Source organism: Nicotiana sylvestris, chromosome 1, assembly GCF_000393655.2.
Source record: "Nicotiana sylvestris chromosome 1, ASM39365v2, whole genome shotgun sequence".
Lineage (NCBI taxonomy): Eukaryota > Viridiplantae > Streptophyta > Magnoliopsida > Solanales > Solanaceae > Nicotiana > Nicotiana sylvestris.
In genome coordinates, this window is record NC_091057.1 from 183,678,776 (window position 1) to 183,693,403 (window position 14,628).

Here is a 14,628-nt window from a genome sequence, read left to right on the forward strand (position 1 = left end):
TCTTATAGGAACTATTCATTTGTTTTTAAATTTGTCTTGATTAGGTTGGAACAATTCAAAACGGTTGAGCGGTTTCTGACAACGGGTGAAAATCAACTTGCTCATATTTTACCTAGCCTTAAATTAAGAATTTAAAATGAATATCAATGTACATCACAAAAGAATAATTCTCCCTACGCCAAAGTAAGGAATAATTATTGCGGCACAAAGTACAACAATAATCTTAGTTAGTTTTTGGATATAAATTTGATTGAAACTTAAAAAAAGTAGTTTTTAAGTTATGTTGAAAAATAATTTTTAAAGGAGAATCTATACCCGTTTTTTGGGTCACGTTTTAACTTGTGTTCGCTTTGCAAAAAAAATTGCAAGCGTACCCACTTCTTCGCGTAACTTCAGCATACTGGGCTGAAGTAGCAAAGGCAATCACGCAAAACTTCAGCATTCTAGTAGACGGGCCTGAAATATGCTGAAGTTTTGTTTGTAATTGCTGAACTTAAGTATAGTAGCTGAAGTTTTGTTCTCTATTTGCTGAAGTTTTTGTTTGTAATTGTGCTAAATAAGCAGAAATGTTTTAGTCCTGGATTCATTAGTTTTGTCATTAAACTTTAGCACTAAAAAGCTGAAGTTTTTTTGTCCTAGATCATTAGTTTTGTCATTAAGTTTTTTCAAAAACTTCAGCAGAAGATGCTGAAGTTATTTAGTTCATTTGTAAAAACTTCAGCACTATATAAACTGAAGTTTTTTGAAAAAACTTTCTAACATACTAGATAAATAATCAGATTGTCAACAGTATCTAAATCATAAATTTTGGAAACAATAAACGTGAAAAGAACAGAATTATCATTGTCAACTAACTTACGTACGTGAAAATATTCACAAATTATTGTCTACTAACTTATGTAATTATTTATAATTTATTTTTAAATAATCTGATAAACATATTTATGACAATTATCCCATGAACTGAAGTTTAATAGCAACACTTGCATCATTAGAAGAAAGAAGAAGAAAAAGAAGAAGAAGAAGAAAACGAAGGAGGAGAACGAGGAGGAGGAAGGGGGGCTGAAATTGTTTAAAAAGTGGGTACAAGTTAAAACTTTTTAAAAAAATGGGTATAGGTTAAATGGGGGCGACCAAATAGGGCACCCCGTGCAAGATGAAGTTGTGTTTGGACATGTATCTTATTGGAAGAAAAGTTAAAGTTTTGTGAATGAAAGAAAAGTTTTAACCCAAATCTGCTTTTGCCAACTTGGAAATTTTGAATTTTTTTTTTCAAAACATGATCATATTTTATGAACAAATAATGTTTTTAACTTTTTTAAATAAAAAATTAAGCCAAATTCTTTTGCCAAATGGAAGCTTAGCATGTGCTATTATAAACGTGGGTTTATTTGGAACAATAACTTTTTAGTGTAAAATTATTGAAAATATTGAACGTAAAACTCAAACAAAAAATAAAACAATTCGGTATACGGAGTATTCTGCGTTTATGCAAGGTTAGAAGAAGAACTGTAATCCAAGGAGATGTGATGTAGGTAATATATCCTCATGCAAGCATCAATGATTGATTCCATAGGTCGAACCCAGTGGCGGCCACTCTTCGTTGAAAAATTACACTGTATATATAAGTAAAATATTAGATTTTAATGGTATATAACATATATTCAACACCATTTATCTTGAATTTTTTTAACTTATTTCAAGTTTGAATGCCCTAAATGAAATTTTTGACTTCGCCACTGGTCAAACCCGTGACCTACCATAATGCAAGTATCAATAACTGATTATATAACTCGAATTTTTAATTTATATATACATCACACAAAGATAACATTATTATTTCAAGTTTGAAACTCAAAAGTTAAAATTGTGTGTAAAGGCTTCATTTAGTTTTTGTCTTTTAGAATAAAGGTGGGCATTTCGGTTTGGTTATAAATATTATCGGTTTTGCTTATCGGTTATCGATTTACAAATATCATAACCCGATAACCAAACCGATAAGATATTGCTTATCGTTATCGGTTAATCGATTATCGATCATTATCGGTTCGGTTATCAGTTTACCTGATAAGATAAAACAACTAAAATAGTTTCGCAATGTATAAAACCATTTCAGTATAAAACTGTTTTATAGGATTTGCAATGTATAAAACAGTTTCGATAAAATCAGTGTTCTTAAGATCTTCTTTGTTGAAACGACTAGCAGTAAATCTTTGTGCATTGATATCTACTTTTTTACTCTAGTAAAGAATTATGTATATAGATTAAAAAGTGTATTAGTTATGAAATACAAATTTTATAATAACTGATACAAGATAACTTTGTAACAGCTCAACAATTAAAGCACACTTACGCCGGCCTAAGTCTTGACGGACTGACTGGTGAGGGCGTGAGGCGGAGAAACTTAGAAAGACTAGGGAAATAAAAGAATGATCTATGAATTATGAAACCCTAGTATGTATATATTTAAGGGTAAACTAGTAAATTAGTTAATCCTTATTGGGTTATCGGTTTTACCCAATAACAGAATTGCCAAACCGAGCCCGAACTAATAACCCAATAAAAATAAAATTTAACCTGTTATCGAACCGTTATCCTAATAACCCAATACCGATAACTCAATAAATAATTAACGGTTCGGTTATCAGTTTTACCTGATATATGCCCACCCCTATTTTAGAACACTGATTTAGAACCGTCAACATCTCTTGTTGATCTGTTAATTTAGTGATCAAACATTATATTTATTTATAAATTGAGAAGTACGAAAAAGAAGGAAAAACAGAGAGGAAAATTCAATGCTTTTGGTCAGTGTGTGGTTACTTATCCTCTGCCAAATTCGTAACGTTAAGGCAAAGTGTAGGACGTGGGTAAGTGGGGGCCCATTTTGTATTTACGTCATTAGGTGGGTTGGAGCCCACTAACGGGGGTGTGGTGCGTGGTATATATACCACTTTTGGTGTGTTTTGAAATATCTCTATAATTATTAACACTCATCAGTAATGACTTGTGACCACTTTTAATGGTTGCTGACTCACCACTATTCTTTTCTCTCCAATTAAAACGACTCAAATTAAAACTATACCATATATTCGCTCCCACAAATAATAACCGATAAAATATATTATTTTTGACTTATTAATATATAATATATACATATTTTTTGAATATTTAACTAGCAGATGTAATTATTTTTTCCACTGGCCATATGCAACTTGCCTTTTTTTTGGACTTCATTTTCTTGGGCCTTATCATGGGTTTTGGATGATGGGCTAATTGGGCTGGGTCAGAAAGATAAAACAGATGGTCCATCCATCATGCTGGACTTATGGGGTAAAAACTTAGAAGAATTAATTCATATAGTCACCCACTCAACCAATTAAACTAAAAATAGCTGATTGAGGTATAATGTATGATTATATGTGTATACTTATATATAATTAATGTATAATTTTATATATATGACTAGAAAAAATAAACAATGAATATCGCTGGCTATTTGTGTAAGAACAAAAACTTACGGGTATTCCAGGTTTATATCCAACAAAAAAAATGCAAGACAATATATATTATTTAACCATGGTTAGTGACAGTGGCGGAGGCAGGATCTCCACGAAGGGGGTTCAAAATTTATTTTTGTATCTAGTGGAAATTGAACTCATGACCTTATGTAGATTTTGAACCCCCTTGACCACTAAACTACACTTTTGGATTGTGTTAAGGAGGTTCAAAACTTAATATATAGAGGTAAAAAATAGATTTTGCCTTATATATACAGTGTATTTTTTCGGCAAAGGGGGTTCGGGTGAACCCCTTGCGCCCCCCTAAATCCGCCCCTGGTAAGTGATAACTATGTGTGTGAAAACATGTATTGTATATTTATTGCATTGATTTAAACATTGCAAAGAATAAATTTTTACCGTATTTAGCCATATACATGTGGAGAAAAAAAAGAAAGAAACAAGTGCCAATGGGTGATCAATAAGGTCCATGGCCTAGGTTGGTGACCTCTATTTGCACTTTGTGAGGGGTGCTCGCCTAAGGGCGACTCAAGTGGTTGAGTCTACGTCATAATTTGTGGTAGCAGGTCCTGCGTTTGCTCGGTCTCTACCAAAAAAAAAAGATAAAATATTACATGCAGCCGATGCTCACATCAAATCAATTAATGCAAAATATGTGTCATCCATATAAATTATAGCAGTTAATCATAGTTAATTTATAAGTATATATTTTTACAGTTATTTTTATCTGAAAATTAAATTATTTGATTTGATATGGGGCGAAGAAAATAGTGCTCAAAGAAGCATAGGTGGCATGTCATGTGGACATGTGAAGTGGTGGAGTGGTTAGGAATCATTAAGGACGTGCTAACTGTAATGAAAGAATATGGGCTTCTTCTGCCCATAACTGTCGTTTTCCTAAGTATTTTTATCCAATCATTAATTATTTTTGGGGTTAAGAAAGAAATTAATATACAGTGGATTGCTAGCTGTGATATCTCATCGACCCGTATATTAAATTACCAATCCTATACCATACTTAATTAAGGGTCTAATTAATAGGCAGTTTTTACTCCTTAATTAAAGGTATCCATATATCTCACGTTTCTCTCTCCCCTTAATTCCTAAGATCTGACCAGCGTCATTTCGCCCCTCCCATTTCTTTCTCTTCTCCATTCCTTCTTCTTCTCAAAAAATACAGAGATGGAAATTGCAATTTTGTTACGTACGAAATAGTAGGGCCCACGCTTTCCTATTTCTTTTCGGATTCAAAATCATATTCTTATGGTTTTACGACATAGAGCTACTGCCTTCACCAAATATTGAAGATAAATCTTCAAAGTTCATACACACATTTACCTTCAACTTTAAATTTTCTCAATGAAGAAGAACAAACCTTCAAAGAGATAAAAGAGCAACAATTCCACCATTGACAACCATTAAAAAGCTTTGAATCTTTGAATTCAAATTTGGGTTTTCAAAAATCATTATTTGTTTTGATTGGGTGTTGTTGTAAATAATTGGGAATATGTTTTGGAGTTTATATCTCAATTTTGAGGGGTTTTGGTGAAGATTTAGACTTGGTTTTGGCTGAATTGTAGATTGAAACTCGAAGAAGAAAAAGAAGAAGAAGAAGACATATTGCAGAAATTGTAGATAAATTGTAGTTACAGTTGGATTGATCAGAATTTGAACTAAATACATCTTCGCACATATTGACTACAAAATTTTTCTCTTCATCTACAAATATACTACAAATCAATTTTAAGCATGTATAAAGCAGTATTATTTGTAAGGGTATCTACATAATTACTACATTTATACTACAATTAAACTACAATCTATGTTGAAAATCTACAAATTATCTACAAACTGGGTACATTGAATTTTAATATCTCAATTCCCATTCAATTGTAGCATAATTGGAATTTTTGACATAATTGCGTTTTTTCAGAAGATTTGTAGAAGTTTTAGTCGTTTTTGATGTGTGAAAACAGAAAACAAAGCACGTACAATTAGAATACAAATAATCTACAATTTATCTACAAAATATCTACAAACTGGGTGCATTAAATTTTTATATCCCAATTCACATCCAATTGTAGCATAATTGTGATTTTTGACATAATTGCGTTTTTTCAGAAGATTTGTAGAAATTTTAGCAGTTTTTTATTTATGAAAACAGAAAATAAAGCATCTACAATCAGAATACAAATAATCTACAATTTAACTACAATTTATCTACAATTTCTGCAATATGTCTTCTTCTTCTTCTTCTTCTTCTTCTTCTTCTTCTTCTTCTTCTTCTTCTTCTTCTTCTTCTTCTTCGAGTTTCAATCTGAAATTCAGTCAAAATCAAGTCTAATCTTCACCAAAACCCCTCAAAATTGAGATATAAACTCCAAACCATATTCCCGATTATTTTCAACAACACCAAATCCAAACAAATAATGATTTTTGAAAACTCAAATTTGAATTCAAAGCTTCCAAGCCTTTTTAATGGCTATCAATAGTGGAAAATATATGGAAGAACAAATGAAGATGAAGATGAAGAACAAAAATCTCCTTTCCGTTCAAAACTTGAATTTAATGTAGACTCAATCAATCGCAAGATTTTTTCCTGATTTTTAGCGCGTTAATTATGGAAGATTTTGCCCAATTAATCGTGTATTAAACAAATGGTACAGAAATTGTAGGAAAACTGTGGACTGGGCGGGTAATTTACATAGTATGCACATATTTAGTAATAAAATTTCATATATGGTATAGTTAGGAAAAAATTCCTATCTCATTTTTGACTAATATGGGAGCCTTAATAGGCTGAGGTTATTCGGTTTTTATTGTTATTGATTGGTTTTCGTACGCAAAGAATTTGGTTCTCAAAGATTGAGTCAAATACTGTCTTATGCCATATAATTAATGCGCTATGCCACCAATTATTATGGTGGTAAATACTGAGTATAGCGCATATATTACATGCGCATACTATGGTTCTCAACATTTTTCTTCATCTATTTTTGTCTATTCAGTCGAAATTTACAATATTTTGATTCCAGACTCACAAATCTAGTACATATTTGGCACAATTTGAACTACTATTAGCACATGGAAAGCAAATAATAACACCGATTAACTTATAGGAGTATTAACCATGACAAGGAACAAGAAGCTGGAGTTAAAAACTTCATCTGAGAAGCTGAACCTACACAGCATAGAATTTGTGTTTTACCATAAGAAAATCAGTGTAATCAGGGAGGGGCGGAGCTAGAAGTCCATATGTGATTTCGGCTTAACCTAATAACTTTTATTCAAATAGTGCATTTGTATTAAAAAATTTATTAATATATACAAATATTAAATTTAGAACCCAAGCTTGAAATAGCTATTTAGAACTCATTAAGATGAAATCTTGGTTTCAGGGAAAGTCAAGAAGGGGATAATGAGCTCAGTAAGCATGCCAGAGAAGAATCGAAAGACCTTGACTTTTACGCTATTACTACTCATAATTAGTGGGATTTTTCAACCACAACATGCAAAAATGCATCGATAAAGTAATGGAGCGTTGCTTTCATCCCGTGACAAGGAAAATGGTCCATTTGAATGAGTTTCTAATGTTTTTTTATTCGTAAACTTCATTAAACAATATTATTCGAGTGTGTGACCACGTGGATTTTTTTTAAAATTATGGATGGCGCTGGGACTCGAAAGCAGAACCTTTGGTTGCTCTAATACCATATTTGAAGTGTGTCCATATTATTTAAAAACTTAAGTTGTTAGAGAGACACTTTTAGTATTTAATTGTGTTTTCAACACATATGTATACTAATAAATTTATAAGACCTTACCTATTAAATAACAAAAGAAGACGTTTTAACTGTACAGTTTAACTGCATCATAGTAGTATACTTACTTATAGATAAGTCTAAAGTTCATACATTTATTTGTATTACCATACTTCAAATCCTAGATCCATCTTGAGAGACAGGGTTGTCGAGATTATGTATTGTCCAGTAACAAGGTTGGAGTTAGTTCTCTGTCACGGAGAAATCTTTCTTTTTTTCCCCAATACAATGTCTCTTTAAAAGAAAAAAAAACCTATTCCTATTAAGATACAACAAATTCAATAAGAATATTCATTTGTACAAAGTTGTTGACCTTTCTACTAGTATTACAATTGATTCAACAATTGGGATGACATCTACTGAAGCTCCCAAAAAATAACGAGAGCTGTATTTCTTCCTTTTTTGAGGCAATAGATGTCTTCTGGAACCTCTGTTTAAGCATATAAACGAAGCACAGCAAGGCCAACAGCTGAGATGGACACAAGTGTACCTATACAATATTTGATGACTTCATATTTTCCAGCTTCAAGTTGCGCCCTCAGGGCATGGATTTCCTATTCATGGATCACATAGAAGAAGGTATTCACAAAATATAGAGAGTTTGATAAAGTTACCCGTTATTACACTAAATTTTGTTGAATTTAACTTATATACAGACCGATAGTCTAAAAGTTTTTCACACTTCCAGTGCAATTTAACCTGTTGAAACAAGTCATCTGTCATAGTTTCCAGGTAATTAGTTTACTTATTATATACATTTACCTATAGTTACCTCTTTTACACTGTCCGCGCATATTTGTACTCAAATTTGTTTTTCAGATAAAGTACTACATTTTATTACTGTAAGCAAGAACAAACACTTACTCGATCTAGCTTGTTAGTAAGGTTGGTGGTTTCTGCATTCTGCTTGGCAAGCTCATCGCGGATGCTTCTGCAACCAGTTGCAACTTAGAGTGAGCGACAATTATTCATTGATTTATTATGAAGTTGAAAAATGTTAATGAGCCTCATCATTAGATAGGAACTCTCAAAGTCTTACCCTCTTTCGAGATTTAAATCCAAACGTTGACCAGCAGTAAGCTTATCAATCTCATACCTGTATCAACAAATAAGTGGTTGACAAAGCTGGCAAATGAAGGTAAAATCAAATTTCCCACGATTCAGATGTACCTCAATTCGCTACGCACTTTTTCAATGTCATTCCAAAGCTTTTCAGTTTCATGTTGCAGTAGAGAAAAATGATTTTCCTGCAATGAGAGAACTTCAGGTATCAAACTCAATCAGTCTTGCAAGTTTACAAACACTAAAGCACATGAAAGTAATGCAGTAATCATCAGTCCAACATATAAAGTTCCAAAATTGCTTTTATCACTTTTATGCAAATGATCAGAAGCTAACACATCACTGACTAGCTATGGAAATCTACCGAACAATTCAGTCATATGGACAAGGCCAAACATCATTTCAAGCCGTAACACTTCCATATATACCATCAGTAAGATAACATTACGTTAGAATCGCTCTGTAGTAGAAGATTAATAAACAGCCTGAATTACATATATGGATTGCTCGCAGAGAAAAATATTTGGCTGCATTGATGTTCTAATTAATCCTTAGATCAGAATGTCACATTCACATAGTCCATAATTCTTCCTATTGGCAAGTTTAACTAGATCTTTTTGGTTCTTCCTTTGATCCACTCATAACAGTTCTGAACTTGGATATATTATTAGAACCTATCTAAGGAATTACCAAATGAATGATAATTGCGTGCTGTTTTCCTATATTCAGTGCTCAGATACTTCTGTACTTTAGAATCATTAAAGTTCATGTATGAATTCATGTTGGTATTAATTGAACGCTTGAATAATAGGGATAAGCTTTTCCAAGCAAATTAAGGAAAGGGTATCTGAAACTACAGTGACAGTTTTTCGAAATCACAGTTTAAAATCTAAATTCATCCAGAAAATGTCAGAAAAGACATGAAGAATGGATACCAAACTACAATCTTCGACTGCTGGTGTATTATTTATGGGAAAATATAAGGAACTATTAGGAGCCCTTTACAAGAATTTTGAGAAAATATTTGCATTGACTGTATTTAGCCCTCTAGGAAACAGTCTCTTGCAGTAATACACGGTAAGACTACGTACAATATGCCCTTGTGGTCCGACCGTTTCCCGACCCCGCGCATAGCGGGAGCTTAGTGCACCGCGCTGCCCTTATTTAGCCCTCTAAAAATGAGTTCAGTGCAACTTCTAGCAGAAGCTCTTTCTAACAGGATTTTGATCAATACGGCCACCCCTTAAACTAACACAAAGTAAAGGACTAAGGTGATGAGTGGTCCAAGTTAATTGCATTTTGAATGGATATTTGCAGTTATGTCAAATGATAAATTCTAGAATTGGAAGACTCCCTCTTCAGCTCCAACTGAAAGAACATTGCAAAATTCTGCACTGTAAGTTTAGATAGCTCACTCAGCTTAAACATTTCTACAATAAAAGTGAAGAATCTTTATGAATCATTATCTGGACTAAGAAATGAACCGGCCATAGCACTTTGCAGAACCTGTGCTTAGGAGCTAAACTTTTTTTTTTTTGGATCCTTTGTTTAATGAGCAGCTATCTTACTATACAAACAGCAAAAAAGTTCTCTAAACATCAAGGGATGAAACCTTCTGAAAATTCAATAGAATATATTTACCTGAGAACTTTGTATTTGGGATTTGAACTTGGAAATATTGGCTTCTTGAACCAAGTCAGACTACATAGACAAACACACAAAGCAACATTTTCATATTGTTACAATAATGGCACATTGTTATACAAAACAAAAAGATAGTATCTGTGGCATATCTCTTACTTTCTGCATTTCAGCTAGTGAAACAAAAGAACAAGCAATATTTTCCAAGCTGTCGTTTAAAACCTCGGTGATAGCAGATGTTATTGCCTCTGCCTGCTTTGAAGGTACACCTTGTGCTTCTAAACTCTTAACCTGTCAAACAAACCAACTTCCTAAATATAGCAACAACTACTACTACTATGGCTCAATCCAAACAAGAATTGCGGTCAGCTATATGAATCCTCGCCGGAGGCGGAGCTAGAGAAGTAGATACATGCTTGGACGAACCTAGTTACTTTTGCTTAGACGACTGTATTTGTTTTAAGGAGTTCACTAAATATGCATAAGTAGTTAATTGCGAACTCATTAACTAAACAAGCTACGGGTTCAATGACAATTTCAGAACCAATAAACTTCAAATACTAGCTCCGCCTCTAGTCTGGCTGACAATGTCGTTCTATTTAAGAACATCTCAAACCAATAATATTCATACTATGCAAAATAAAAATAAAAATAAAAATAGAAGTAATACATATTGTAGAATGCACTATAACCGAACAATTCTATATGAATTTCCTTTCCAAAGGTAAAAATGCAATGTAAAAAATGAAGATGGCAATAAATTAAAAAGAAAAATAGATAATGGAGAAACAAAATGCGAAAATTACCAAAGCTAAGGTATCAACGAGAAATGCACGCTTGCCATTAGCTTTAACCAGCTGCGACATCTGCCTACAATCAAACTTGCTATGAGCAGAAGATTTCGACGATAGCGAACCGTAACATTTGACGTTATAACCCTCGGCGCAATATTGGGATCTATTTACAAGTAAGGAAGCTGCAGGAACATTGGACACATTATAATTTCCTCGTAATTTGGATAAACTAATTCCATAATTAACACCTAATGGAATCACTCGCTTAACAGCAGCAGCCATCAATTAATTTCTTCAAAATTTTGCTCGCATTAATTAATCGCTGCTTTTTCAGAGCAAAAAAAAAAGTATTTATATCTTAATCTTCTCTAGAGCAAAGAAAAAGAGAGGGATGAATTAATTAAGAGGAGTTTTAAAAATGGTGGCTGTGGACTGATTGAGGAAAAATGAGAGAAAAGCGAGATTCAAGCTAAGAATGGTTGCCTTTGTTGGTTAAGAAATTCGTTGTTTTTGTTGATTGTTTATGGCGGAAGAAATTAATTTAACTTCTTTTTTACATTCTACGGTTGCTTCCCCAAACAGCTTCGTTTTGCGTACTTTGCTTTATTTTATTATTAATAGTAACGTGTATGCTTTTGTAGAAAAGCATAAAATAGACCCTAGTTTTTGGGAGTTGATTTAAAAAATAGTCCTTCAATTTATCACATTTGTGCATTTACTTCCTGTAGCTACTATTTTGTTGTTATGGTTGTGTATTTGCTGTATGAAGGGTAGTGTGTACGCAGACCTTACCCCTACCCTAGGGTAGAGAGACAAGAGGGGTTGCTCTGATGGTAAGCAACCCTCACTTCCAACCGAGAGGTTGTGAGTTCGAGTCTCCCCAAGAGCAAGGTGGGAAGTTCTTGGAGGGAATGATGCCGGGGGTCTATTTGGAAACAGTCTCTCTACCCTAGGGTAGGGGTAAGTTCTGCGTACACACTACCCTCCCCAGACCGCACTAAGTGGGATTATACTGGGTTGTTGTTGTTGTTGTTGTTGTGGTTGTGTATTTGCTGTATTCGCGTTGCTGTATTCACGAATACAACAACAAAAAGCGCCTAAAAATCAGGGTAGTCTAGCTGTACGCACATGTATTCATGAATATAGCAGCAAAAATCCTGGCATTTCAACTGTACGCGCATGTATTCACATTGCTGTATTCATAAATACAGCAGTAAAAAGTGCCTAAAATCGGGGCGGTCCAGCTGTACGCGCATGTATTCACATGTATTCGCGCCATGTATTCATGAATACAGCAGCAAAAAGCGCCTAAAATCAGGGCAGTCCAGTTGTACGTGCCATGTATTCATGAATACAGTAACGGCAGTCACCTTAAAAATAGGTATGTCTAGTTGTCTAACATAGAGAAAAAACATAAATAGCGTATTTCATGTCTCGATGGTAATATATACCGTAAATACTTATTGCTATAAAATATAAAAGATAGCTATAGAAAATAGTATCTTAAAATAATTTTGATTTATAATAAATAGAGTGTATACCTTTGTCGCAGGACGTAAAACTTACTTCGAGAAAACACTACAGTAATTTGATGGAATTGACTTGCGAGAAGTAGCTAGTAGCTGATCTGTATATGAAAAAAAAAGGTTGAATGGACTTTTTCTATTCATTTGCCCGAATATATACCTTAAGAAATTTGATTTAGACATAACCATTGATTCATTTGATATTTCAAATAATAGAAGGTAAAAAAAAGTGTTTGATGCGTTCAATTGGGTTGAATATAAGATTATAATCTAGAGATGTCCGTCCCAATAAAGCAGAGGCATTAGTTTTAATAAACATTACTAGAATGTAAATTTAAAGGACTATTTTAAATCAATCCTAAAGAAAAGAGACTATATTCGTCATTATTCAATGCTTTGGGTTCGGATGGCAAAATGGCAAATGACAATCTTGGTTTGCTGTTTTTCGTCTTCTTATTATTTTATTTTATTTTATTTATTATACTACTTTATTTCAGTCATAGGGAATCGCAATGTTACTGGAAGATAAGGTCGGTGAAAACATTGAACATAATTACAGAATATATTAATAATACTAATAAATTAAGTTGTGCATTTTTACCATGATTTAGTTTAGATAAAATAACATATAATCCCCAGTTCACTTTTACTTGAGCATATATATTTAAAATAGATTTTCATTTTTATTCGTTACTTTACGTATATTAAGAGAAGATAATTTTTTTTTCTGTTATACCCACAATATTTATTTCTCATTTTAAATTATTTTCTCAAATCCAATAAAATATGCATCAATTAATATGAATATTATGGTAAATTATACATTTCATTTATTATTTCTTAATGGCCGTGAAAAGTTAAAATATGGCAAGTAAAAGTGAACGGAGGGAGTATAAAGTAAGTTTTCAAGTTAATTTCCTATGTTCATAGAAGAGCAAATTAACATAGAAAGTATCCCATATATAAACTTTGTAAAGCTGATACATTCTCCGTGTGAAAGTAGCTGGTGGACGAGACGTAAAGTTTTAATAGAATTGGGAATTATATTGACATAAATTGCTAAATGCATTCCCTGTTTTTATCTTCCAACTTGTCAAATTGACCAATTGCAATTGAGAATTCAGATCTAATTCTGGAGAGAAGAGAGAAGGGAGAGGGAATTGACGGAGAAATCAATATTAGCTTAGAAAGCAAATGAGTGCAGATACATATTCCTATTCCTACTTCCTAGAAGGAAGAGTGAATAGCAGAGAACTCTCCGTCAACATGCCTGCTTATGATGAGGGCAGTTTGGTCATTTGATGTGCTATTTGTTTTAAATTGTCTATTATATCCTTATTTGTTGTTAACTATTCGGATCAGAAATAGTAGGTTATTTTTTACCTATGTTGTGGCAATCACCGCTACAGAGTTTGAAGAATAATTTTCTCTCTCCTCAATATTTGACGCATAGTTTTTCGCCGCTCAAGCTTCTTCTACCAAAGTAAATCCTTTCGATTTGCTTTGTTTCCTCTCTATTTTTCTTTGGGTTTTGCTACTTTCTTCTCTTTGATTTTCGCATATTGTTTTTCCAAAATTAAAATTTTGACTTCTACTGAGATTCTCAAAAAAGATTAATCGAAGGTTACATCTGTTACTGGATTTCCTTGAATAACAGAGTGATTTGGTCATATCCTTGCAACACTGGTAACATCGTCATCCGCCAGCTGCATGCTCTGTCAGGGTAATTGCATGGGATTAAAAAGTTTTTCCCCAGCTATGTTGTATCTGGTACTTTGATATTGGTTCGGGCTTACAAAATGGTAAAATATTACAGCACAATCGAAAAAAATAAGCTGCCCGAGAGAATATTATGCAAGAATAATATTTTCTAAAATTATACTTTCATTATTTTGGCATTCAGATTGCGATTAAGTATGACTCTGTACTTTTTTCAACGCTTTAGAGATGCCAATAAAAAATTGTAATAAAGCAACATTATTTAAAAGTTTCAAAGGCATGTCCTAGATCATTCAAAAAGTGTTCTTAGTTGAAAAAGGTAATGTTCATTGTGTTAGCTTCGGAGATACTTAAATTTACACACAATATTAATTTGCACAAGCCAATACCCTTTGAAATTGTTACTACTCGAAACTGAGAACTTGACAAAGTTTTGCCTTGGAATATGAATGAAGTTGGGTTAAAGCTGGTTATCATGTGTTTAAGGATGTATTGATCCCTGTAGTATAGAACTTTGTATCTTGGTAGCTTGCCCTCTGCAGTT

At 33.0% G+C, this 14,628-nt stretch overlaps 1 protein-coding gene across 2 annotated transcripts; it reads right to left on the reverse strand.

Moving 5' to 3' along the window:
- Nucleotides 1-7,519: 7,519 nt before the first annotated feature.
- Nucleotides 7,520-11,405, reverse strand: LOC104248079 (protein FMP32, mitochondrial-like). 2 transcript variants are annotated; one of them, XM_009804269.2, is made up of 7 exons: nt 10,852-11,405; nt 10,205-10,336; nt 10,046-10,105; nt 8,513-8,589; nt 8,382-8,438; nt 8,207-8,273; nt 7,520-7,896 (listed from the first exon to the last, which is right to left on the reverse strand). In XM_009804269.2, exons 1-7 carry the CDS (start codon nt 11,119-11,121, stop codon nt 7,777-7,779), a joined length of 783 nt encoding a protein of 260 aa, XP_009802571.1. In that variant the 5' UTR covers nt 11,122-11,405; the 3' UTR covers nt 7,520-7,776. The 2 variants fall into 2 exon arrangements, with proteins under 2 accessions (XP_009802571.1, XP_070017551.1); XM_070161450.1 differs by having other exon boundaries at nt 8,530-8,603.
- Between the last annotated feature and the right edge of the window lie 3,223 nt (nt 11,406-14,628).